We start from the raw sequence: 26,891 nt of genomic DNA, 5'->3' as shown, positions 1-26,891 counted from the left end.
CACAGGTGGGTGTGGCCAAAGCTTAAGAAGACATTAAGAAAAAGAATACCATAGTGGCTTTGCCGAGAAGGGGGCAGAGTTTCTGACATTAATAAATTACAGGCTAGAGGGTGATTGATTAACCCCCTACCACCCGCTGATCTGTGCATCAGTAATAGAGACGTTTATATTTTTCACCAACAGTCCTCCCATTTGTCTTCCAGCTGGTGTGTGGAATAGTGGCCGGGATCCTGCATGCCGCCTACCTCTCCGCCTTCTGCTGGATGTTCCTGGAAGGACTGCAGCTGTACTTAATGCTTGTCAAAGTGTTTAAAACCGAGCTGAAGAAAAGGTACCTCCTAGCGGTGGGGTATGGCGTGCCGCTTGTGATTGTTGCCATTAGTGCTGCAGCGTATTCCGGCGGATACGGGACTAATAAATAGTAAGTGAATGTACTTGGGCGGGGTCTCTTGGAATATGTGATCTGAGTGAAATGCAATGAAAATGTGACAATAACAGAGTAACCCATCTAAAAGAGGCACATTTTTTAAAGGAAATCCACTTACCTGGTGCTTCCTCCAGCCCCTGGCAGCTGTCCTGTGCCCTCGCCGCAGCTCTGCGTTCAGCCGGTGGCCTGGGGTCCCATCCGGTGCAGATGCCAATTTCGCCAAGTCGGCATCTACTGCGCCTGCACGAGAGCCGCTCGCGGTCGCGCTGACATCATCTGGAGTGTATTGCTCAGGCCTAGTAGTCCTGCGCCCGCCCAGTACACCATGTGAGCGCGACCGAGAGCGGCTCTTGTGCAGCCCCCTCTTCCATGTGCAACATCTATATAACAGCTCCCTTGGACGTTGCCTTTCCCTTTTCAATGTGTTGCTCCCAATCTGCAGCCTTCTCCTTCATATGTATCAACCTCCTTTTCATCCATTAGGCCCCAGCCGCCCAAAGCCCGGGCCTTTGTGATATTTCCAGAAATCTGGCCCTGGAGATAACATGCTGTTGCCAAGCAAGCAGTACCTCCTCTATGCATAAAAATATAAAAAAAATCAACTTCAGCCCTTCACATTTGTTAGTGGGCATGTTTATAGATAATGGCATTTTGTGCTGTTTGGTTTTCTTCATGCCTGCCAGCACTAAAGATGCTGCCCTACAGGCTCACAGAGGAGCAATCAACATGAACAAATGACATGGCGCGTATCAATCATTTGTTAATCTGTTGCTTATTTTTTAACTTTTCACTTTGCAATGTCATGATTTATTTTTTCCCCGCTACTACTATCTTTCAGTAAAGTTGCAGTTAAAGTGTTAATAATCGAATGTGTTGAATCCCTTAGCAGCAATGATCCACTATCAAGAATCCAAAAAATTTCAGTGGTTCAATGGTGGTCCATTGTCCATCTGCCAATGTTTTAATACTTTATAAAAAAAAAAAAAACATTTCATCCTAGGGTTTAAAAGGCTGAGAGTAACCAGATGGGATTATTTTGAAGCATGCATATAAGAGAAAAAGTGCTATGCAAAGAAAAGAGGGGGAGGGGGGGGGTGGCTTAAAGGGAATCTGAAGTGAAACTAAACTTATGATATAATGATTTGTATGTGTAGTACATCTAAGTAATAAAACATTAGCGGTGGATATATGAGTCTAATATTGTTTCCAGTACAGGAAGAGTTAAGAAACTCCAGTTGTTATCTCTCCAAAAGAGCTTATCTGAGTTTCAGGACTTTCAAAGTCGCAGAGAGCTGTGTCTTCTGAAGCTTATTATCTCAACTGTCTGTCACTGTATTTTGTTTTTTCTGCAAAGTAAGTTCAAAAGTTTATTAGCCTGCTCTGTGAAATCATTTAAAATGCTGAGTGTAGTTATAAAAAAAAAAAAACTATATAACTGAAAATAAAAATATGATAAATAAAATATTTTCTTTGCTACGAATGTTCTATTAATTATCCGTAACGTACTACACAACCAATTCATATTATCATTTTTTTTGTGAAAAATAAGGTGAAGCGCTCTACACCGCACACACATACAATCTTAGTTTACACACAAACTCAGTTAGCACACCTGATCTAACATGCACCCAATGGGGATGCTTAAATCTTAGCTTGCACACAAACTTAGTTAGCACACATGATCTAACATGCACCCAATGGGGATGCTTAAATCTGTTAAAACTGTAAAATAACAGCCCCTAGTACAATAATAATCAATGTAAAGTCCACCTGTAGGGAAAAAACAAATGAACATGTATGTCCCTTAAGCAAAAATCGGCAAAATAGTACAGTAATAATCAATGTAAAGTCCACCTGTAGGGAAAAACAAATAAACATGTATGTCCCTTAAGCGAATATCGGCAACAAATGGAGGTCGGATTGTTGTTATCAGTTCACCTGCAGGGAAAAGTTGCATATATTCAAAAATGTCCTCCAGGGATCCTAGCAAAAGAACAACAGCAGCCCCAGAACTCAAAATAGTCCGTTTGTTTAAATCGCACAGGGTCTCCTTAATGGCTAAGCAAAATTACCCTTACCAGCAGGAGTGGCTGATTCATTCACAGATCAGCAACCGGACATAATCAGAAATGGCCTCTTTATACTCCAAATGCTGCTTCTTCCTAGGTGTCACTCAAAGATACAGAAAAAACAACATAGCGTGATACAGTTCAAACTGATCACCCTTACACCCACAGTGCTCCACACGTGTAACACCACTGAATCCACACCTCCGTGATATAGTGATGTAAGCAGACTGCTCGCTCACCAGATATGATGGCTGATCCTAAGCTGACCAGCTATGCTCGCTTTCCTATGTCCACAGATGCTCAAAGTGTTGACAAACCTTTAAACTCAAGAGACATGGCTAACATAGCATAATTCCGTTTTAATTGATTAAAAGCAATACAATGGTGCACTCACATTTGGTTAAAAATAATGCGCATATCAAATTATGGACGTCCTCACCGCACGGAGAGTGGAGACGCTGAGTAGTCAAGCGGCGGTGAGGACGTCCATAATTTGATATGCGCATTATTTTTAACCAAATGTGAGTGCACCATTGTATTGCTTTTAATCAATTAAAACGGAATTATGCTATGTTAGCCATGTCTCTTGAGTTTAAAGGTTTGTCAACACTTTGAGCATCTGTGGACATAGGAAAGCGAGCATAGCTGGTCAGCTTAGGATCAGCCATCATATCTGGTGAGCGAGCAGTCTGCTTACATCACTATATCACGGAGGTGTGGATTCAGTGGTGTTACACGTGTGGAGCACTGTGGGTGTAAGGGTGATCAGTTTGAACTGTATCACGCTATGTTGTTTTTTCTGTATCTTTGAGTGACACCTAGGAAGAAGCAGCATTTGGAGTATAAAGAGGCCATTTCTGATTATGTCCGGTTGCTGATCTGTGAATGAATCAGCCACTCCTGCTGGTAAGGGTAATTTTGCTTAGCCATTAAGGAGACCCTGTGCGATTTAAACAAACGGACTATTTTGAGTTCTGGGGCTGCTGTTGTTCTTTTGCTAGGATCCCTGGAGGACATTTTTGAATATATGCAACTTTTCCCTGCAGGTGAACTGATAACAACAATCCGACCTCCATTTGTTGCCGATATTCGCTTAACCTCCCTGGCGGTAAGCCCGAGCTGAGCTCGGGCTATGCCGCCGGGAGGCACCGCTCAGGCCCCGCTGGGCCGATTTGCATAATTTTTTTTTTGTTACACGCAGCTAGCACTTTGCTAGCTGCGTGTAACCTCCGATCGCCGCCGCTGCCCGCCGATCCGCCGCTATACCCGTCGCTGCAGCCGCCCCCCCCCAGACCCCGTGCGCTGCCTGGCCAATCAGTGCCAGGCAGCGCCGTGGGGTGGATCGGATTCCCCTTTGACGTCACGACGTCAATGACGTCGGTGACGTCATCCCGCCCCGTCGCCATGGCGACGGGGGAAGCCCTCCAAGAGATCCCGTTCTTTGAACGGGATCTCTTGATCGCCGTTCGCCGGCGGCGATCGGAGGGGCTGGGGGGATGCCGCTCAGCAGCGGCTATCATGTAGCGAGACATTGTCTCGCTACATGAAAAAAAAAAAAAAAAATTAAAAAAAAGGTATTTGCTGCCCCCTGGCGGATTTTAACAAACCGCCAGGGAGGTTAAGGGACATACATGTTTATTTGTTTTTCCCTACAGGTGGACTTTACATTGATTATTACTGTACTATTTTGCCGATTTTTGCTTAAGGGACATACATGTTCATTTGTTTTTTCCCTACAGGTGGACTTTACATTGATTATTATTGTACTAGGTGCTGTTATTTTACAGTTTTAACAGATTTAAGCATCCCCATTGGGTGCATGTTAGATCATGTGTGCTAACTAAGTTTGTGTGCAAGCTAAGATTTAAGCATCCCCATTGGGTGCATGTTAGATCAGGTGTGCTAACTGAGTTTGTGTGTAAACTAAGATTGTATGTGTGTGCGGTGTAGAGCGCTTCACCTTATTTTTCACATTTATTAGGGAGGTAATACCCCCCATGGTGCAGCGATCCCCCACAACATTTTGCCATTGTTCTGATTCTACGAGTAGTGTTACACTTGAGGAGCGCCAAGGCCACTTCTAATAGTTTGTATCATTTTTTTTGCTTCAATGTCACTTTAAGGCATGGCTTTATGAATTCACACTCGCACAAATTTGCTGTGTTGGGTAACGGCCTGTTGGCAATGGGGAACCACCTGCGATCTGTGAAAAAAGTAATTTTTTTTTCTAAAGCGGCGGGAAAGCGCACATTTCCTTCCTTCCCTGCGATTACACATAGGGAAGCATGTACGTTTTTGCATTGTGATTCTTGACAAGTACCGTCTTTCTCCGAATATAAGACACTGTCTTATATTCTTTTGTGGGAAGAAATATGTGCTAGGGCTTCTTTTCGGGAAGGGGGAGGGGCTAGACGCTATGGGTATGGGGGGGCTCTTATGTATTGCAACAAAACACAGCAATTTCGCGTTTAGCGTCAGCGTGAGGGTCAAAGGGCGCCCTCACAGCTTGAATAATATGCCGCTGCTGACACCGGAGAAATTACTTGGAATGGAGGGGGATGCAGCCACAAGGGAGGTGTGGTAAGAGACCGCACACCTCCCCATACACAAAGCGTCCACAGCTAGGTCTTATTTTCAGGGTAGGTCTTATTTTAGGGAAAACGCGGTATGACCACTGCCTTAGGGACTGGAATTGAGAATCGCAGCAGGTAGATGAAGAGCATGTTGGATTTAGCAACAATATTACTTAAACTGCAGTATAGTAAAGCAACCACAAGATGTCACTGTCTGTAAAGTGTGGTGATGATCTCTATAGTATTTTGACTTCCTGTATTCATTGTATGTTCCTCTCTGTCCTAAGTAAGCTGCATTACCTGATGGTGGTCAGGGATGATCACCGACCTCAATCACGAGTGATTACTCGTGATTCAGATGAGGTTTAATTGCTGCAGGTGTGCGGCGGGGATAGAATGGGTTATTTACCCATAATTCCGCCGTCCGCACTGCATTCCAAAGAGCTTGCAAGCGTCCTATTAGTTGCCTTGCAAGCCTCACACTGCCACACTTCCTCCTTCCGACTTCAAGGAGGAAGTACGTGCAGTGAGGCTTGCAACGTGACCAATAGGACGCTTGGGGCGGACAGCGGAATTATGGGTAAATAACCCATTCTATCCCCGCTGCACACCTGCAGCAATTAAACCTCATTTGATTTGTGATTGAGGTCGGCGATCGTCCCTGATGGTGGTGTATGACTTATCTCTGCATGTTTTCTTCAGTAAAGAGTTCTAACTTGTTATACTGGGTGCCTATCTGCCTGTACAGAGCACTCTGCTCCATTAGAGCACAACCCTTATTATGTCCTCCTGTGTTGCAGCTGCTGGTTGTCTCTGGATAGAGGCTTTATTTGGAGCTTCATGGGACCTGTGTGCTTTATTATCCTGGTAAGTGGAAAATATCTCTATTCTACTTTTCTAAAGGCCACCAAATGACCACACAGAACCTATGATGTTCTCCCCAGAATAATTTTTCTGTCAGATGGGATGAAGCAGTAGCTGGGTGGTGAAAAGGTAGCTAGATTTGCAATGCGTTACAGAGTTAGCGTGCTACAGTTCCAGCCCTCCCGATAGTGTTGGATCTTTTTGGCGTTCCGCCATACTTTGTGAGAGATCCACTATTCCAGGGTCCCCCAAATGTTGTCCAATGCCCCTGTATTGTGTACCAGCTTCCCAACACCCACACAATGTCTCCTAGCTTTTCTAATTCAATATCAGGCCTGGAACCCAATACAAATCCCTAGCGTGATCACTAGCATTTTTAATTAACGTTTTGTAAGCGATTTCATGAGCGTTTTCTGGCGATTTTGGTAGCGATATTAAAAAGTGTAAACTATTTGCCTGCGATGGTAATAGCAATTTGCGATTGGTGATTTTAATTCTGATTTCAAATAATAATTTTTATTATTGTTTGCAGTAATTTAAAATCGCACACAAATCTCTTTATATAGCGATTTATGAGCGATTTGCCAGCGCTTCAATACTGTACATTGAAGCGCAAACGCTCCCAAAATGCTGCATGTTCTGTGATTGAGATTTTGCTAATCGCAATCGCTACTGTGGAATTTGTTAATTTATTTACATTGGCAGAGCGTTTAGGGAAATCGCTAGCTATTTAAAGCGCTCCCTAAACGCTCAAAAAAGCACTCTAGTGCGTTCCAGGGCTCAGCTTGCCTTCACTTTGTAATGCTCACTAAGAGCCTGAACACACTTCCTCATTTCTGTGCAATTTTTGAACATTGGCCTCAATTCACTAAGATCATGCTGGAGATAATAAGGCAAGAGAAAGCTTACCTGCACACAGTGAGAGAGTTATCTTATCTCTTCATTCCTTACTTTACCTCCTCTGTAGTTATTTTCACACACAGTTAATAAATAGCCTGTCTTTAACTCTGGAGTTATTTTAAGGATTGAAGAGTTAATTTAAAGACAGAAGGGTTAACTTTAAGGCAGCCATGTACTGGTCGATTTGCCAGCAGATTCGACCAACAGATAGATCCCTCTCTGATCGAATCTAATCAGAGAGGGATCGTACGGCCACCTTTACTGCAAACAGATTGTGAACAGATTTCAGCCTGAAACCGTTCACACAATCTGTTGTGGTGATGGTGCTGCTGCCGCCGCTCATGCTCCCCCCCCCACCCCGCCGCATACATTACCTGCTCCGCCGGCGCGACTGCCCCCGGTCACCGCTGCTCCGTCTCCGCTCTGGTCTCCAGGTCCTGCATGCTTTAATTCTTCCTGCCCGGCAGGAAGTTTAAACAGTAGAGCGCCCTCTACTGTTTAAACTTCCTGCCGGGCTAGAAGACGTGAAGCATGCCGGACCCGGAGACCAGACCAGCGCGGAGACGGAGCAGCGGTGACCGGGGGAGCAGGTAATGTATGCAGGCTTTATTGCGTCGGTCGTCGGGTACTCGAACGCCGCTAGCGATGCACTCCCTACCCGCGGGCGATCGACAGTAATTTTCCGCACAGAGCGATCGACGGGATCGGACGAAATGGATCGAAATTCGGCGTGTTGCGGGAACGATGTGACAGCAAATTCGATCCCAGTGATCGAAACTGCTGTCGATCTGGCGGGAATCGGCCTAGTGTATGGCCAGCTTTAGGGTTGCCTGAGGTAAAATGTTTCCTGAATACGACATGCCTCATCACCATGGTGATCACTCTAGAAACGTTATTAAAGACAGGAGATAAGCTTAGTGAATTGAGGCCAATGTGTATCATTGAAGAGCTGCTGAAAAAATGCTCAGAAGCGGCAAGTGTGCTCTGGCCCTAACAACGGACAGAGAGCGTGACTGTGGGACAGCTGAAAGAGGCTGGAGGTCACATGATCCTCCCCTGGCCACATGATCCTTCCTCCGGCCACAATTCCAATATGCATACACTTGCATGAATGAATATAAAGGGCTTGATTCACAAAGCCGTGCTAACTGTTTAGCACGGGTGTGCTAAACAGTTAGCACGTGAAGTGCCGTTCGCTGACTTTTGCGTGCACAAAAGTCCGCGATTGCACGTATCGCGGCACTTTGCGCGCGCAAAAGTCCGCAAACGGCACTTCACGTGCTAACTGTTTAGCACACCCGTGCTAAACAGTTAGCACGGCTTTGTGAATCAAGCCCAAAGTCTGCACCAAATAACAAAATGATTGGCATTTCACCAGGGCAATTTGTGGGTACTGTGGGCCAGATTTATCAAGGGTGTCTGAGACAAAATATTAGTAGCTTTTTGGAAATCTATGCAGAACTGTCTCAGGCATCTTAAAGAGAACCTAAACTGAAAATTAAAAGTCAAAACATACATACACAGGTCATACTTACCTCCTGTGTAGTCTACTCCTCAATCTCTTTCTCCTCTCCTGCGTCCCGTTTCTCCACGGTGATCGATGGAATTCTCCGTCCTCCATTTTGAAAATGGCCATTACCCCATAACAGCTTCCTGGTCAGCACACTGTTAAACTGTAATATCACCCACTTGAGCCATAGGGAAACATGGACATAACCTTGCACATTCAGTTGTAACTGACAGCTGCTGATATATAACTGACAGCAACTGGTATATTTCAGTTCTGACAAAATATTGTCAGAACTGGAAGGGATCACTGTAAGAAGAAAATGGTGAGCCTCTGAGAGGAACTGACGGCGAGTTTAGTATGTAATATTCATTTGCAGCTACGTCATGTGTTTATTTTAAATAGTTTTACTCAGTTCAGGTTCCCTTTAAGAAATCATTAGATAGTGCAAATTCCTTCTAAAACTGTTGTAAAATAGGAGAGGCTAGGAGGAGTCTCTCAGAAAGTGCAGTGTGTGATGGGAATTGCTGTTGTTGAAGGGAACCTAAACTGAGAAGGGTATGGATTTTTCCTTTTAAAATAATACCTGTTGCCCGACTCTCCTGCTGATCCTGTGTCTCTAATACTTTTAACCACAGCCCCTCAACAAGCATGCAGATCAGGTGCTCTGACTGAAGTCAGACTGGATTAGCTACATGCTTGTTTCAGGTGTGTGATTTCACCTTTACTACAGCCAAAGAGATCAGCAAGATGCCAGACAACTGGTATTGTTTAAAAGGAAACATCCATATCTTTCTCAGTTAAAGGAGAACTGTAGTGAGAGGGATATGGAGGCTGTCATATTTATTTCCTTTTAAGCAATACCAGTTGCCTGGCAGCCCTGCTGATCTATTTGGCCGAAGAAGTATCTGAATCACACCAGAAACAAGCATGCAGCTAATCTTGTCATATCTGTCAAAATTGTCAGAAAAACCTGATCTGCTGTATGCTTGTTCAGGGCCTATGGCTGAGAGTATTAGAGGCAGGATAACCAGGTAACTGGTATTGCTTAAATGGAAATAAATATGACAGCCTCCATACACCTCTCTCTACAGTTCTCCTTTAAGGTTCCCTTTGAGGTAACCAACACACCTGCTGTATTGATAGCAGCAGGCTCTGAGGAGGAATTCAGCAGGGGGGAGGAGCACATCACAAATCATGTCTAGCCTGCACTCTGCAATCATGTCTAGCCTGCAGTTCTACATCTGTAGAACTGCTATCAAGCACTTCTTAAATTGCAGCAGTTTAGGAATGGATTTGAACTCTTCTTAACTGTAGTGCAGCTCTAGAAATCCATGCTAAATAGCCACTATTACCCAGGATTTAAGAAGGTTCTTATTATCATGCAGAACTGTTCTCCCTGCTGGTTAGAACAGATTAAGAAAAAAAAACTGTCGGTAATGCTTTGATAAATCTCCCCCCTAGAGTTGTACAAAAATGCACCGACTCCGACTCATAATACATTTAAACTTGAATTAAGATAAAAAAATATATAATTATTATTATTATTGATTTATAAAGCGCCAACATATTCTGTGGCGCTGTACAAAGTAAGAAACAAACATGGGGTACATAATAATACAGACAATGGTGTACACTAATATACAAGATACATAATTGGTGACAAAATACAAAAAATGATACAACATACAGAGTACAAAATACAGAATTGGTAATGACAGTGATAAAAGCAGGGCCGGGCCGAGGCATAGGCTGGAGAGGTTCCAGCCTTAGGGCGCAGTGTAGGAGGGGGTGCACAATTCATTCAGCTGTCATTCCTAATTGTGTATGAAGCAGAAAGAAATAAGAAAAGGGGATACATAGCAGTGACTGCAAGCCAGATAACTAGATATTAAGGTGTTGGGGAGGTTGTGGGCCCTGTGGCCCTCTTAGTCTACTAGCAATCAGTGTGTGACAGCTGGGGTGGGAGGGATGGAGGGGCGCACTTTGGTGTCTCAGCCTTGGGTGCTGGAGGACCTTGTCCCGGCTCTGGATAAAAGGAACATGATGCATAAAATGTATAATGATTTCCAAGACACAAGTGGGGGAGAGAGCCCTGCCCTTGCGAGCTTACAATCTAAAGGGAATGGGGGGGAAACAAGAGGAGGGGTAGTATATAATAACATTTCTCAAATAATATTCATCATAAATAACTTGCATATATAGTAATAGCAGTGCTTAGTCCACGAAAATGAAATGAGCCAATCAAAAAACAAGTTACTTGTGCTGCTGCAATAAAGCAGCCATCATATTTTAAAATCAGATACACATATGTAAGTATGTATATTTGATGTGTACACAAGAATCTTTTATAAATAATAACATGTCTATAGTAAGAATAAAGCATGATGAGTAGTTGTGTTACTACTAGTAGGGATGGTCAATGAGAGTCTTGATGCCATTTAATGCTAATTTTTTATGCAAATGTATGCGGCTTCAAAATGAACTACGGTAATCAAATTCCACCTTCGCAGGAGTTGATTGGTCCATGTTCATATTTCATACAAACTTTCCATTACCCTGCATCAACTCAGGATTATTTGCATCACAATGACCTTCCCTAGTCACTATTGCAACATTCAGTTGAGCTATTTTGACAACTGACATTCATATATCATTTTAATATGTATTTTTAGTGTATTACAAATGAGTAATACTTTTTAAATGAGCTGTAATTTGTGCATTTCAGTGTTAACACATGTAACTATTGTCAGCTCCTGTACCAAACCTACATGAATACAATGGTCCACAGAGTAGAGTGTCAGCTTCCTGGCCTGGAGCTTTTTGTTCTCCGTTGCCATCTTAATATAGCTTTAGGATTCCTAAGCTTCGGCAATGATGAAATGCCTTTTATGTTACATACTTTTAATTAACAAAATTGTTATATACAAATTAGAGGAGTTGGAAATGGTGGAATCATAAACTGAGGAGTCGGAGTTGGATTATTTTTGTACTGACTCCATAGTCCTGCATCTCACTGACCACCACTATAAACAGAACAACATAAATCCATCTCCAGTACCACAATACACTGCACAATGCACTGATCGTTACAGCGTAACATAAATACGCAGCAAGTGTTATTATAATAAATACAAAAACTCAACTTCTGAGCGCTATCTCACCAGGTCAGTACTAATAGCTTTCTCCTGCACAGGTCAATTGTGGAATTTTTGTACTAACTGTTTGGAAACTGACTGAGAAAATGGCAACTATCAGCCCAGAACAAGGCAGATTAAAACGGATAAGGTAAGAGGTTGCCATTGTATGTACAATATCATGAAAATAATGTCACATTTAAAGGACTCCTGAAGTGAGAGGAAGATGAAAGCTGCTATATTTCCTTTTAAGCAATACCAGCTGCCTGGCTGTCCTGCTGATCTTCTGCCTCTAATAATTTTAGCCATAGACCCTGAACAAGCATGCAGCAGATCAGGTGTTTCTGGCATTATTGTCAGATCTGACAAGATTAGCTGCATGCTTGTTTCTGGTCTGATTTAGACACTACTGCAGCCAAATACCAGCAGGGCTGCCAGGCAACTGGTATTGTTTAAAAGGAAATAAATATGGCAGCCTCCATATACCTCTGATGCTGGGTGCACATGGTGCGGTCCCGCACTCGATTCCCGTCGATTTTATTTCCGACATGCCCGATTTGTGTTTCGATGGATCGTTAGGTTGATTTGCCATACTTTACATGGCAAAATGTTCTCTCAATAATGCATCCAGAGCCACTGAGGGTATATTCCACTGAGGTAATATTCCAGGTCAGGAGTGAAAGGTAACAAGATCGGATATCCTTTTTAACAGAATCCATTACACCTTTAAATATCATGGATGATTCTGCTTTAATCATAGCGTCGGTATACAATTGGCACGAAATCTTAGGGTCCTCTGTGCTAACTTTGTATTGCATTGCAGACACCTCCTGTAACAGGGCTTATCTACTGTTTTGCTCTAAGTTATAGTCTGTTAGAGAAACAAAACATATAATCATCCTTACTAATAAAACCCGTGTCCTTGAGTCTGTGCTTATTGCTACTGCGCAGCACGGACCCGGACAGCCGTTGAGACAGGAGGACAGGGCCAGTGAGCCGGGCAGACAGACCTAGAGCCCGTTTTGAAATGGGCTTGGGTTTACTAGTCACATATAATAGACCCCTTTCACAAAAATATGTAACTTAACCACTTGCCGACCGCGCACTCATACCGCGCGGCGGCAAAGTGGCAGCTGCAGGACCAGCGACGCAGTTCTGCGTCGCAGGCTGCAGGCTAATTAATCAGGAAGCAGCCGCTCGCGCGAGCGGCTGCTTCCTGTCAATTCACGGCGGGGGGCTCCGTGAATAGCCTGCGGGCCGCCGATCGCGGCTCACAGGCTAAATGTAAACAGAAGCGGAAATAATCCGCTTTGTTTACATTGTACGCCGCTGCTGTGCAGCAGCGCCGTAAGGCAGATCGGCGATCCCCGGCCAATCAGCGGCCGGGGATCGCCGCCATGTGACAGGGGACAGCCTGTCACTGGCTGCACAGGACGGATAGCGTCCTGCAGCCCAGATCACCAGGGGGGACAGGGAGGAGAGGGAGGAGGGGAATCTCGCCGCGGAGGGGGGCTTTGAGGTGCCCCCCCCCCCGCAACACCCATCAGGCAGGAGCGATCAGACCCCCCCAGCACATCATCCCCCTAGTGGGGAAAAAAGGGGCGATCTGGTCGTTCTGCCTGCACCCTGATCTGTGCTGGGGGCTGTAGAGCCCACTCAGCACAGATCAGCTAAAACAGCGCTGGTCCTTAAGGGGGAGTAAAGGGTGGGTCCTCAAGTGGTTAAAGGACAACGTTCGTGAAAAAATGTAAAATTTAAAATACATGTAAACACACAAAAATAAGAAGTATGTTTTTTCCAGATTAAAATGAGCCATAAATAACTTTTCTCCTATGTTGCTGTCACTTACAGTAGGTAGTAGAAATCTGACAGAACCGACAGGTTTTGGGCTAGTCCATCTCTCCATAGGGGATTCTCAGCATGGCCTTTGTTTATAAAAACAATCCTTCAAAAAGATATAAAAATATGTTGGCCAGCCTCTGTGCTCAATGCACACTTTTTTTTAGCAGTTGGACGGAGCTACTGCCATTCACTAAGGGCTCGTACACATTAGGGGCGGTTTAGACATTTTTTTAAGCGCTGGTGATTTTCAAAATCGCCCTGAAAGCCAGTGGCGTAGCTAAGGAGCTGTGGGCCCCGATGCAAGTTTTACAATGGGGCCCCCCAAGCACTCTATGCATAACAATTGATACGGCGCACCAAAACCTGCCATTGGCAACCACAGTGTCAGAGGTGCAAGAAGGGGATGGGGAACAGTTTATTAATGATTACTACTATTCAAAGTATCTATAGAAGTGATTATTATGAGCACAGGACCAATAGAGGACCAATACTGCAGTTGTGGGAGGACCCTTCGGGGCCCCTCTGGCCCAAGGGCCCCGATGCGGTCGCTACCTCTGCACCCCCTATTGCTACGCCCCTGCTGAAAGCGCTTGTGCAATGATTCTCTATGAGAAAGTTTACATCTGATCGGTTCGTTTCCAATCCGCTCAGAAAAGCGGTGCATAGGCCGTTTTTTAGGTGATTTTGCCTCAATAGAAGGTATAGGAAAACACAAAACGCCCACAAAAATCGCTTTGTGCAGCAATTGCGTAAGCGGTTTTAAGAATAAATACATTGTATTTATTATTTTCCGGATCAAAGAGTTCACTTCCTGACTGACGTCAGGAAGTGGAAAAACGCAATCGTTCTGCAAAAGTGCTTAGAAAAGCACTTAACAAAAATGTCCAGCGCACAGAAATAAAAAAAAAAGCATTAAAAAAAAAGGCCAACGTGATCGAAGCGCAATGTGAACGAGGCCTCAGTGCTTTTGAAAATAGAGAAAATCCTCAGAATCCCCCACAAGGAGATAGGCTAATCCAAAACCTGTCGGTTCTGTGAGATTTCTACTGCCTACTGAACGTAACAGCAAGATAGGAGAAAAGTACTTTATGGCTCATTTTACTCTGGAAGAAATGTACTTATTTGTACATGTTACATGCATTTAAAACTTTCATGATAGTGTTTCTTTAACTGCTTGCTGACCGCGTCACACCGATGGAAGTGGCCGCGGCGGCAGCCCCAGGACCTCCTAATGCCGATTGGCATTGAGCGCGCATCTCTACTTCAGTCTCCCAGTGGCGATCACCGTTAGGAGATTGTTGGACGGCCGCCTTTTATCACTGTACAGCACTGCGATCTAAGGCAGTGCTGTACTGGGGACAGCCGTGTGACATGGCTGTCCCCCTGGGACACAGGAGAGCGATTGGCTCTCATAGGTTGAAGCTTATGACAGCCGATCGCAGCTATTGGCTGGCTGAGGGAGGAAGGGTTTTTGGGAGAAAAAAAGCAAATAAATTAGGAAATATATTAAGAAAAATACAATAAATATTTATAAAAAAAAAATTAAACATCTGGGGAGAGATCAGACCCCACCAACAGAAAGCTCTGTCGGTGGAGAGAAAAGGGACACACCATAAAATTTTTTAAATATCTTAAATTCAAGAATTCAATTTTTCTGATTGATTGTAACATTTCAAAAATCTGACCAATGTATCACACGCCTATGTCCAATTTTTCCTCAGTTATGATAAAAATGATTGAAAACTCAGAAAAAAATTGCTTGGGTTTGTACATCAAGAAATTGTCAATCTACCACACACCATTCAATTTTCATTTAAATTGATCAGAAAATCCATCACTCCTGATCTTCTTTATTAAATAAAATGGGAAATTCCGAATTTAATTTAAAAAAAACCTTTCGATTTTTCGCTACAACTGATCGTATTTATCAAATTGGTGTAAAATTGGATCTTTTAAAGTGTACCAGAGCTGGAAAAAAGTAAAAAGATTTATACATATCTGGGGCTTCCTCCAGCCCCATCCGCTCGGATCGCTCAGCTGCGGGCAGCGGAGGACGGCAGCGTAGGAGCAATCCGAGCGGATGGGGCTGGAGGAAGCCCCAGGTATGTATACATCTTTTTTTTTATTTCAGCTCTGAGTCCCTTTAATTGTATGGTGTGTGGCCACCTTTAGCCAAACTTCACCCTGATCCTTTATGCACTAGCGCAGCCGCACTCATCACCTAATCTACTGGCGGCTGTGCAGTGCACCAGCAGAGGCGCCAAGGCTGCAGGTGGAAGCATTTTGCTCTCCAGCAACACCTAATGCCCCACCTCCATGGTCGAGTCACTCGTGGCTGCACACTACAGCCCGGAAGACGCTGGAGGAACTTTCACCACCTGGTTAGTACTCCAGCCTGGACCTCTCAATGCCGATCAGCACAGAAAAGATAAAAAGATAAACAGCATTTAAGTAACAATGCTCCCCTGCCACATAGCTGTAGGGAAGATGTGGCACGGAGGCAGAAATATTCGCCACTACAAAAAGACACAACCAAGGGAAAAAATCAGAGGCTTTGTCCTATAGGTGTTTCCATGGCGGAAATGGAGGGAGAGGCCTTTTATAATGTCCTTGTTTTAGTGTTTCTACAGGAGGAGGAGGAGGAGGCAGAGCACCACTCTGCTATGGTGTCCCATATGATGGCTGGAGTTATTTTTCCAGATTACCACTAGGTGGCACTGGTCGCTCCGATGTTTCACTTTCTGTTTATCTTCCTCATGTTGGTCTGTAGTGGCTGTTAACACTATGTGACAGATTTCCTCAGCGGTTGAAGAAATGCAGAAAGGGGTGTGGTCAAAGCTGTAAATTAGATGGGGGGGGGGGTTAAAACCAAATTTTTATATGGAAACTTTTTCTGTAAGTGTGCTCTCATAGGAAATAAACTTTCTGTAGTTCCTTTAACTAATCAAATTTTATAAAATATATAAACGATCCTACTCATAAGGGATGTTTGAAAATAATGTGGGCCATTGGGGAGGGTGACAATCATTACCTTAGAAGGAATGCTTCCTAGCCCTGTCTGTAGTACTTTACTGTAATGGAATAACAAGTTCAATTTCCCACTGGGCAGGACATCAGTCCCCTCTGGGGTATGAGCACCACGTGTTGAGAATCTAGGATTTGGATGACGTTTTGTCGATCTGTTTTACTAATACTCTTCTCACATTATAGGACCATGACGGTGACCTCAGTGGCACAGCTGTGTATTCTGGGATGCTGCTGGGCATTCGGATTCCTCATGTTCAGCTCCACAAAGGAAGTGTTTGCATATCTGTTCACCATCTGCAACTCTCTGCAAGGAGTCCAGATCTTCTTCCTGCACTGCATTATGCACAAGAAGGTCAGCAGAATAACCTGAGGAGCCAATGACTGGCTCAGAATACGGGAGGGATGGGGACAGATTGAATACTTTAACAATGTAAAGTTTCCTATAGAAATTTAGTACAACCCCACAGTTAGTTCATACAGGCTGTTTAGCTGTACTGCCCAAGATATTTTCCAATTTATGTAATGACATAGTACAATGCAGTAAATTATTATTATCCCCACTTTAAGGGTTTGTTCACACTAGGGGCATTCTTGCCCTTTTTTCAAGCGTAGGAAAAACCGCAAAACGCTCACAAAATAGCTTTGTGCATGAGCGTTTTTAAGAATAAATACATTGTATTCTTTTCCAGGTCAAAGAGTTCACTTCCTGACTTACGTCAGGGAGTGAAGCGCTTTTACCAGAAACGCAGCGCGCAGTGGAACATCGGGAGGGGAAAAAAAGCGCACAAACACCGCAAACCGCTTGTTTTCAATTTTAGGTGTGAATGAGGCCTTATGGTAATTTCCTGGTTTCAGCCCCCCAAACACTTCCTAGATCTATACATTGTAGCCCCACCCTTCCAGTAATTATACAGCCTAGGCCAATTATCTGTGTTATTTTTTCTGAGCAGTAGCAGTTTCACATGAAGGCTCAGCTCACTCTAGGCCTGCTGCCAGGCTTTTAGACAGAAAGGGCTGCGGGCTTAAAAAGGAATGATTTTCTATGGGCCCGTCACTTTTCCATTTTGTGTCCATAGTTGATGAATATGATCCATTTGACCCATTTCCAAGGTGCATAAAGGCCCATAAAATCAACACAATTTGGATCTACTAAGAATTTTAGCAACTTATTGACCATTCCTATATTGTCCAGCCTGAGGTGCTGAGGGTTGTGTGGGGTCAGAAGATTCATGCGTAGAGTTTTGAGTTGAAGCAAAGTTATGTTATTATGCAAATGTATGAGCATGGAATTAGATCATCAACATTTGATTGCTCCATCCTAAACTGTACACATTTAAAAAAAAAAAAAATTAACAATTGGCATCAGCTCGAAATGACTAGCATTTAGAGATGGCCTGAACTGTTCTACAGCGAACAGTCCATGGGGAATGTCCTCGGGGTCACTTCCTTGTTCGCCTGCTTCCTCATTACCGCGCAGACGCTTTCCCGGCGGCCACGCAGCCTCGATCGCGCGCCAGCAGCACTCTGCGCATGCACATGACGCCACACGCATGCGCAACAGTGCTCCCAGGTGCGAGCGTGTGATTGAGGATGCGCATCCGCCGAGAAAGCATCTGCGCGGTAAAGCGGAAGCAGGCGAACAAGCGACCCCCAAGGTCATTCCCCATAGACTGTTCTCTGTAGAACAGTTCGGCCATCTCTACTAGCAATCATCAAAAAAACCGTCATACGATGATTGTGAGCACTGGAAACTCACACTTGCTTTAATTGGAGGAAGAGTAAGGCCAATTTATCAATAAAAAGGTGGGAACAAAAAGAGCAGCCTGTCAAATTTTGTTTCATTCAACAGCTCTGCCTTACTACAACTGTATAAAGCCAGGAATACAGGGCCGGATTTACCATAAGGCACATGCCTACAGGCGTCTGATGATGGAAAGGCGGCTCACTTCCCACCCCTAGTGCCTCCCTTTCTTCCTCCTTATTCAGAGTCCCGAGTAGAGCGTAAAATAAGCGGTTCATCACCGGGCTCTCGGCATTCCATTCACAAGATCTCCCTTCAGTCAGTGGCACCTCTAGCCACTTAATACTGAGGGTACCTCTGACTACCTAATGCTAAGGGACAACTGTAGCTACCTACGATGGGCAAGGGAAGTAAGGGAGAAGTGACAACTGGGCCAGCCAGCACATTTGTGGTGCGGTTCGGCAGGGTTTGTAGGTTCATGGAGGGCGCAGTCTAGGGTGCCAGGACATCCTGGTGATGTAAATCCAAGCCTGCAGGAATAGCAATGTATTCCATTAACTGCAACCAAATTACAGCTGCTAAGGTGTTAATTAACCCATTTAGGATGGCAGGCTCTGCCCCCATTAAAGGGAACCTAAACTGAGATGGATATGGATTTTTCTTTTTTTAAATACCAGTTGCCTGACTCTCCTGCTGATCCTGTGCCACTAATACTTTTAGCCACAGCCCCTCAACAAGCATGCAGATCAGGTTCTCTGACTGAAGTCAGACTGGATTAGCTGAATGCTTGTTTCAGGTGTGCGATTCAGCCACTACTGGAGCTAAAGAGATCAGCAGGACTGACAAGCAACTGGTTATGTTTAAAAGGAAACATCCATATACCTCTGTTTAGGATCCCTTTAAGGACAAAAGCCATTTTTTTCTGTTTGCAGTCTGATCACTGTGATTGGCTCACAGTGATCCCCTGGTAAGGAGGCAATGAAACTGGCTCCTTACCCATAGCAGGACAGCAGAGTCTGGGGCTGTGGCGAACATGGATCAGCACAGGGCACAAAGCCACGGCGTAGAAACTACACCGCACCAGAGTTAGAGAGACGCAGATGTGGCGCAGATTCTAGCTACATCGGTCCCGAGCCGGTTAAGCCAACGTTTCAGTGTAATCCAAGGGAGTACATTTAAAAATGGCACAAATGATTTTGGATGTAGGGTAAAGTCGAAAGATGGCTCACCCTGATCTAACTATTCTCCTGCACTAGTCACAATCTCTTCCTGAAATGACTACCTGATTATTTAGGACCCCACGTAATTCGGGCTCTGGCTATTGCCATCACCCAAATGAGTCAGTGAGCCACAATTCATATTACAGCCTCTGATGGAGCACTAATCCCAGGCACCGCCTACATTAGCTGTCTTGAGTCCATGGATCCATAGTTCTGGATCAGTACTTCCGTTCAAAAGTTCTGGTGTTGATTTGGGGCTAACTCACATGGCAATTCCCACATTAGCAACACAGCATGGACTGCTCCCTCCATTGACATTGATTGAATTCCAGCAGCATTTTTGCCATTAATGGAACAGCACATTGTTCCACAGCAACATTGTACTGACAATGGAGAGCATATTACGCCATTCTTCAGCTAGCAATCATGTCATTAGCATGGGAATCGCTCATGTCATGTATTCCTTAAAGTAAACTTGAGATCAATGTATTTATACTTACCTAGGGATTCCTCCTGCCCCATGAGATCCATGGAGTCCTTCGCCATCCTCCTCAACACCTCCATTCTGCCACTATCTGGCTCGGCCACGCGCATTCCGTCGCACTGGCAAGCATGCGCTGAAGGGGCACGACTGGCCCAATAGCTGCAGAACGAAGTCATCGAAAAAGTGCGGCGAGGAACTCCACGGACCTCATGGGGCAGGAGGAAGCCCCAGGTAAGTATAAATACAGGATAGCCGATCTCAGGCACACATTAACCATTGTGTGAGATTCTCAAGGTATTAAGAGTACTTTACTGCTTTTGCTCTCCAATAATAAGTTTGTGTTTCACAGGTGCGTGAAGAATACAAAAGGTGGTTTTGTGCGATCGCCCATTTCAAGTCTCCACTCTATTCCGAATTCAGCAACAGCAGCCACATAAATACACAAAGCAAGGTAAGAGGAAGCCGCGGTACTTCCTGTCAGCCATGATGAGGGCCAACACTACAGATCCAAGTATGGAGATGTTCAATCCAAACTCCTGATCCTCCTAGTTCTGTGCAGATACTCTGAGGCCTCGTTCACACTAGAGGAGTTTCTCATTTTTTTAAGCGCTGGCGATTTTTCAAAATCGCCCTGAAAGCGCTTACACCATAAATCTCAGAGTTCATATCTGAGCGGTTCGTTTCTGATCCGCTCAGAAAAGCGGTGCATGGGCCATTTTTGAGACGATTTTGCCTCGATGGAAGGTATAGGAATCACTTGTGTAGCGATTGTGTGAGCATTTTTAAGAATAAATACATTGTATTTATTCTTTTCCGGATCAAAGAGTTCACTTCCTGACTGACAACAGAAAGTAAAAAACGCAAAAGCGCTTAGAAAAGCTCTTTTTACAAAAAAGCAGTTAGCAGGTAATCAATAGCTGAAAATAGTGACTTAGCCGGTTTAGTTTACAAAAAAAAAAAAAAAAAAAGTTTGTAGAAGCAGAACTGTGGTCAAAATGATGCCTCTTGTAAAGATTTTGGGTACCTGGAGTCAGACGTTTCATAAACTGAGGAGTCTGACTTGGATGATTTTTGTAGACTTCACAGCCCTTATTAAAAGCACAGTAAAACCGCCACAATCTTGACTTTTCGAAATAAAATTACAATCGTTGCAATTTAGCCACAATTTTAAAGCAAATCAATGGCAGAGTTTGTGTGCAAGCTTCATTGAGTCCAAGCAGAAATAAGCTTCCCCAACCCCTTCCTCACTGAATAACTTTTTGAATGAACTGGGCATAATATACTTAGGCGAAAGCAGGTCCCGGCACTATTGCACAGTGATCTGGGGGAGGAGAGGTACTGCTAACTTTTACAAACATTTTCATGGAAAAGGGGCTAGGATAACTATAGCAGTAGTAAAGAGTAGGGAAAGCACCTGTTAGTCTTACCGGTAACGGTGTTTCTGTTCAGCAGCCGGGACACCCTCTGGAAGGAATGGCTCCGCCCAACCTCTAGGAAACACAACCAAAAAGTATAAAAATCTCCCGCCCCCCTTCATTCCCAGTGTATATAAAGTAAAAACCGACCGGAACACCAGAAAAAAGGAGAAGCGAAGCACCTCCTAGTGACCTTGAAAAAGGAAAAGGAATAGGTATAAGGAAGTGCGACAGGAAAAGGGTGGGTAGTAGACGGTGTCCCGGCTGCTGAACAGAAACACCGTTACCGGTAAGACTAACAGGTGCTTTCTCCCATTCATCAGCCGGGACACCCTCTGGAAGGATACACAAGAAAACACCCACCTAGGGAGGGACCACAGACTGAAGCACTTTTCTGCCAAACGACAGATCCTGCTGAGACAGGACATCCACTCTATAATGTTTGACAAAAGTGGAAGGATTCGACCAAGTTGCCGCTTGACATATTTGATGGACTGTGGCTCCCGCTCTCTCTGCCCAGGAGGTCGACATGGATCGAGTTGAATGTGCCTTGATAGCAGATGGTGGAGTGGAGTCTGAAATCTTATAAGCTAAGGCGATAACCTGACAAATCCACCTAGCGATAGTCTGTCTAGAAGCCTGCTGCCCTTTATTCTGTCCCATAAAGAGCACAAATAAATGTGAAGACTTCCTAAATTCTCTAGTTCTTGAGAGGTAAGCTAAAAGAGCTCTCCTAACATCTAAACAGTGGAATTCCTGTTCTCTGGCACAGGAAGGATTATCACAAAACGAGGGAATCACTAGATTCTGAGATCTATGAAAGTCCGAAGAGACCTTTGGTAAATAATTTGGATCAAGACGTAAAACGATCTTATCCGGGAAAATAGTAAGAAAAGGATCCTTAATCGATAGGGCCTGAAGATCCCCTAGCCTTCTGGCCGTAGTAATGGCTATGAGGAAGGCGACTTTGAACGTTAAAAGCTTTAAGTCAATTTCGTCAATGGGCTCGAATGGGGCTTTGGATAACACCCCTAAGACTAGCGATAAATCCCACTGCGGCATAACCTTCTGCCTCAAGGGAGAAGATTTCTGAACCGCCCGAAAAAAATCCTTGATTAATTTTTCCTGTGCCAGGGGTCTGTCTAATAAGATCGAAAGAGCAGAGCATTGTACTTTCAGGGTACTTAAGGCTAACTTCATCTCCACGCCACCTTGAAAGAAATCAAGAATCGTCCCTATTTCCGATTGGACTCTTATTAGTAGCACACCAAGATGTGTATACTTTCCACACCTTCCTGTAAATTTTGTGGGTAACTGGTTTCCTACATTTCAGCAAGGTATCAATAGCCTTGTCCGAAACCCCTTTGTTTCTTAAAATTAGCCTTTCAGGGTCCAAGCCGCTAGCTTGAACAACTCCGGTTTGGGATGTAAAATAGGACCCTGCCGAAGAAGATCCCGCCTGGCTGGGAGACATAGATACGGTTGAATGGAGAGACTCAGAAGCGTGGAAAACCAAGGCCTCTTGGGCCACACTGGCGCTATGAGAATCAGCTTTACGCCTTCTCTTCGCACCTTTGCTAGAACCTGAGGTAATAGCTTGAGAGGCGGATACGCATATCCTAGATTGAAGGTCCAGGGCAGAGAGAGAGCGTCCAATCCCAGAGAACTCTTGCTGTTGTGAAGGGAAAAAAACTGAGGAATCTTTGCGTTTGCTGGAGACGCAAAAAGATCGATTTCCGGGACTCCCAGAATTTCGGTGACCCAAAGAAAAGTCTCCTGATTTAATTCCCACTCGGAGTGGTCGAGAATTTGGCGGCTTAAAAAGTCCGCTTCCGTGTTGAGGGAGCCCTTTACATGGACCACCTGCAAAGAAAGCAGGTTCTGTTCTGCCGCCTGAAAAATGTCCGGCGCCAGGAGGGAGAGACTCTGTGATCTCGTACCCCCCTGCTTGTTGATTTAAGCAGCCGTGGAGATGTTGTCTGAAAAGACAAGCACATGATAACCCTGAATTCTGTCCAGAAATGCCAATAGGGCTTCATTTACCGCCAAGAGTTCCCTGTAGTTGGACGATCTCTCTGCAATCGTGGAAGGCCACCTCCCCTGTGAATGAAGACCCATGAGAGTGGCCCCCCAACCCCAAGCACTGGCATCGGTATACATCCTTAGAGGGTCTTCCTGTCTCCAGACTCTGCCCTCTTCTAAGTTGCGGCGCTGAAGCCACCAATGAAGGGTTGTTTTTACTTGCACCGGAATGGGAACCTCCAAATCTAACGATTCTTTGGTCTTGTCCCAAGTTACCAGCAACCAATTTTGGAGGACCCGTGAATGGGACTGAGCCCAATTCACCGCGGGAATGGTGGCTGTCATCAACCCCATAATTCGCATGATCTCTCGAATTGCCACTTGATGAGACAAGAGAAGCTTTCTGACTCCTGACTGCAACTTGTCTATCTTTTGAGGAGTCAGAAAAATTCTTTGTCGAATGGAGTCGATCGCATAACCTAGGAAAACGATGGTTTGAGTGGGGTTCAAGTTCGATTTTTTGTAATTCAGGATCCAAAGCAACTGGGATAGAGTCTGAATCACCAAATCCGTGTGTTGTATTAGGACCGCTTCTGTCCTGGCAAAAATAAGTAGGTCGTCGAGATAGGGGACAATACTTATCCCCTGGTCCATCCTGAATTTTTTGTAAATTAAGGGTTCAGTGTCTTTAAATTGAGGATAAACCTGAACTCCCCGTTGGTTTTGGTCACCAAAAAAAATGTGGGAGTAATAACCCCGAAAATGCTTCGCTCGAGGAACCGGTATTATTACCTCCTTTGAAATTAAACTCTGAATTTCCAGTGCAAGGCCCTTGGCCTTGGCCGGATCCCTGGGAAACCTGTTTACAAACTTCCTGGGGGGAGGAAAAACTGAAAATTGTGGACGATACTCGTCCTTTATTATACTCAAAATAAAGGGATCTGGACTGATGGCTTCCCATTGGGACGTAAAATAAAGAAGCCTCCCCCCGACTGGTAGAGCGTCATTTATTTTCTTTGGGGGGACCAGGTCTGGCGAGGGCAAACCCTCCCCGTCCCCTGCCGGCAGGAAAGGACCACTTTTTTGCTGTACTGGCTGCCTGGGCTTCCCCGAGGATGGCCTGTTAAATAACCCTGATTTGTTCACTTTAAAGGTTCTGCGTTTCTCTGGAAATTGCTTTCCCTTTTCCGCTGAGTGGGAGAGTACATTCTCCAACTCTTGCCAAACAGAAGATTCCCCTCAAATGGAATAGTACACAATCTATTTTTAGATGTCAAATCCCCATCCCAGGTCCTGAGCCAGAGAGCCCTTCTAGCCGAATTGATCAAAGCAGTGGTGCGTGCGGAGATTCTGACAATCTCCACCGCGGCGTCGGCTAAAAAGGCTACCGATTTCAAAACCGTAGGTAAGGATTTGATATAATTACTCAAATCGGAGCCTGATTTGACATGATCAATTAAATTATCCATCCATATTCTTAGGTTACGGGAAATACATGTTGATGCTACGCTCGGTAAAAAGGCAAAGGCTGCCGATTCCCAAGCCTTCTTTAAAGATAATACAATTCTCTTATCCATCGCCTCTTTTAATACTCCCGCATCCTCGAACGACAAATCAGTATTTTTTGAGTGCTTTGAGAGGGCTGCATCTAATTTGGGACATTTAATAAATTGATCTATATCTGACGGAGCAAAGGGAAATTTCTTTTTTGCAGACTTAGGAATAAATAATTTCCGTTCAGGTTCCCGCCATTGTGAATTAATTATTTCTTTCAAAGATTGGTGGAAAAGAAAAACTCTGTTGGTCTTCTGCGCCAGACCGGAATAAACCTGATCCTGTGCAGAAAGTGCTTCCTGAATTTCAGGAATTTGCTCTGTGGCATATACTGCCTTGAGTAATTCATCTGTTTCTTCTGTACTGAATAAAAACCTAGCAGCTTTTTTCACATCTATATCCGATTCTTCCTCGGATATGATACTTTCCCCCTCCTCTACGTCGGAGAAATTCTCTCTCCCTTCTAAATCCTCCTCCTCTTCCTCCTCCCCTAATTCATCAGAGTCTAAGGGAATTTGAGGGGGAGGGTCCCCTGAATCGGGAGCGGGTACCTGAGATACCCTTGTGGTCCCAGAGCGGGAAGGGGCCGATGATGGCCCTGCTACTGCTACATCCTGCGGTACAGGTAACAGGGAATCCTTGAATTTACCTAATGTCTCATCAATGTCCTTTTTAACAGATCTAAGTACATTTTTAAAAATTGCTAAAGATTCTGAGGCTATAACAGCATCAATACAGGACTGACATAAGGCTTTGGTATAACTAGAAGACAATCTAGCAGCACACTGACAACACTTTCTAGATCTAGGTTTGTCAGTAGAAGATTTTAGACTCCACTCTTGTCCCACCCTCAGACTGCGTCCTGGCTGATGCCGAGGTAGAGGCGGAGGATCCCGCTGCACCTGCCGCTGTTGTCCCGTGGCCTGCGGTGCCTGTGGTAGTGGTGGCAGCGGTGGCGGCGGCAGCACAAGCGCTGGTCCCTTGTTCCTCCATGTCCTACGCTATGCCACGCCAAGCCGCCGCCACATTTGTAAGGGAAGTACGCGTACTTCCGGACGCCTCCCTGTGACGTCAACGGAACTGACGTCAGCGCTCCTCCGCTATAACCTCACATAGAGCGGCCGCGCAGGAGGAAGGCGGCGGGGGAAACAGCACTCTCCGATCAGCGTTTCCCCGCCATGGCAGCAGCACCTTCCCACACCTACTGTCAGCAGCGGCTCTTCCCAAGGTACTGTGCACAACTCAACTCACCCTCTGGTGAGGAAAAACACAAAAAAAATTGGAGCTGGATCTTTAGCTGTGTTCCCGGGCGGAAACACAAAAGAACTGGGAATGAAGGGGGGCGGGAGCTTTTTATACTTTTTGGTTGTGTTTCCTAGAGGTTGGGCGAAGTTATTCCTTCCAGAGGGTGTCCCGGCTGATGAATGGGAGAAACTTTTTTGCTGCTTCGAGCGATAAAGCATACCCCGAATGGCTGATTACAAAATAGGTCATCAAGGTCTCTTATGGGTCAAATTGAAACATCAAGCGATTGATGAACGCATTGTGAAGAGTTTGCACAATTGCAGTCACATGCACACACCCCACAGCAAGGTGTAGTCTATCACATCTAGGACAGTCTGGACCCAATTTGAAAGGACACCCAACGTGAGTGATATAGAGGCTGCCATATTTATTCCCTTTTAAACAATACTAGTTGCCTGGTGCCTTTCTGATCTCTAAGAATGCACTGGGTCCACAGTTCGAATCTCAGCCAGGTCAAAATCTGCAAGGAGTTTGTTTATTCTCCCCATGTATGTGTGGGTTTCCTCCGGGCACTAAAGTTTCCTCCCACATGCCAAAACAAAAAACTTAGATAAGTTAATGGACTCTCCCCCCCCCCCCCCAAATTGGCTCTAGACTATGTATGTATTGTGTATGTATCTATCTTAGACATGACTATGGTAGGGATGGATTGTGAGCTCCTCTGAGGGACCAGTTAGTGACAAGACAATATACTCTACATCGCTGTGTAATATGTCGGCGCTATGTAAATTCTAAAAATAAATAGTGAATCACACACCTGAAACAAGCGTGGGGCAAATCCAACAAAACTTCAAACATCTGATA

General features: G+C 44.7%; 1 protein-coding gene across 3 annotated transcripts in view; it reads left to right on the top strand.

The window, feature by feature from the left end:
* Positions 1-26,891, top strand: part of ADGRE5 (adhesion G protein-coupled receptor E5) — a 239,572-nt gene that overhangs the window by 207,496 nt on the left and 5,185 nt on the right. For all 3 annotated transcript variants that reach the window (XM_068274493.1, XM_068274494.1, XM_068274495.1), the window contains 5 exons: positions 204-421; positions 5,870-5,936; positions 11,537-11,628; positions 16,530-16,698; positions 20,141-20,242. In XM_068274493.1, the coding sequence (XP_068130594.1) occupies positions 204-421; positions 5,870-5,936; positions 11,537-11,628; positions 16,530-16,698; positions 20,141-20,242 (648 nt within the window). The remainder of the gene's footprint in view (positions 1-203; positions 422-5,869; positions 5,937-11,536; positions 11,629-16,529; positions 16,699-20,140; positions 20,243-26,891) is intronic.

The sequence above is a fragment of the Hyperolius riggenbachi genome, chromosome 3 (assembly GCF_040937935.1).
Source record: "Hyperolius riggenbachi isolate aHypRig1 chromosome 3, aHypRig1.pri, whole genome shotgun sequence".
Classification (NCBI taxonomy): domain Eukaryota; kingdom Metazoa; phylum Chordata; class Amphibia; order Anura; family Hyperoliidae; genus Hyperolius; species Hyperolius riggenbachi.
This window is presented reverse-complemented; position numbering and strand designations above follow the sequence as displayed.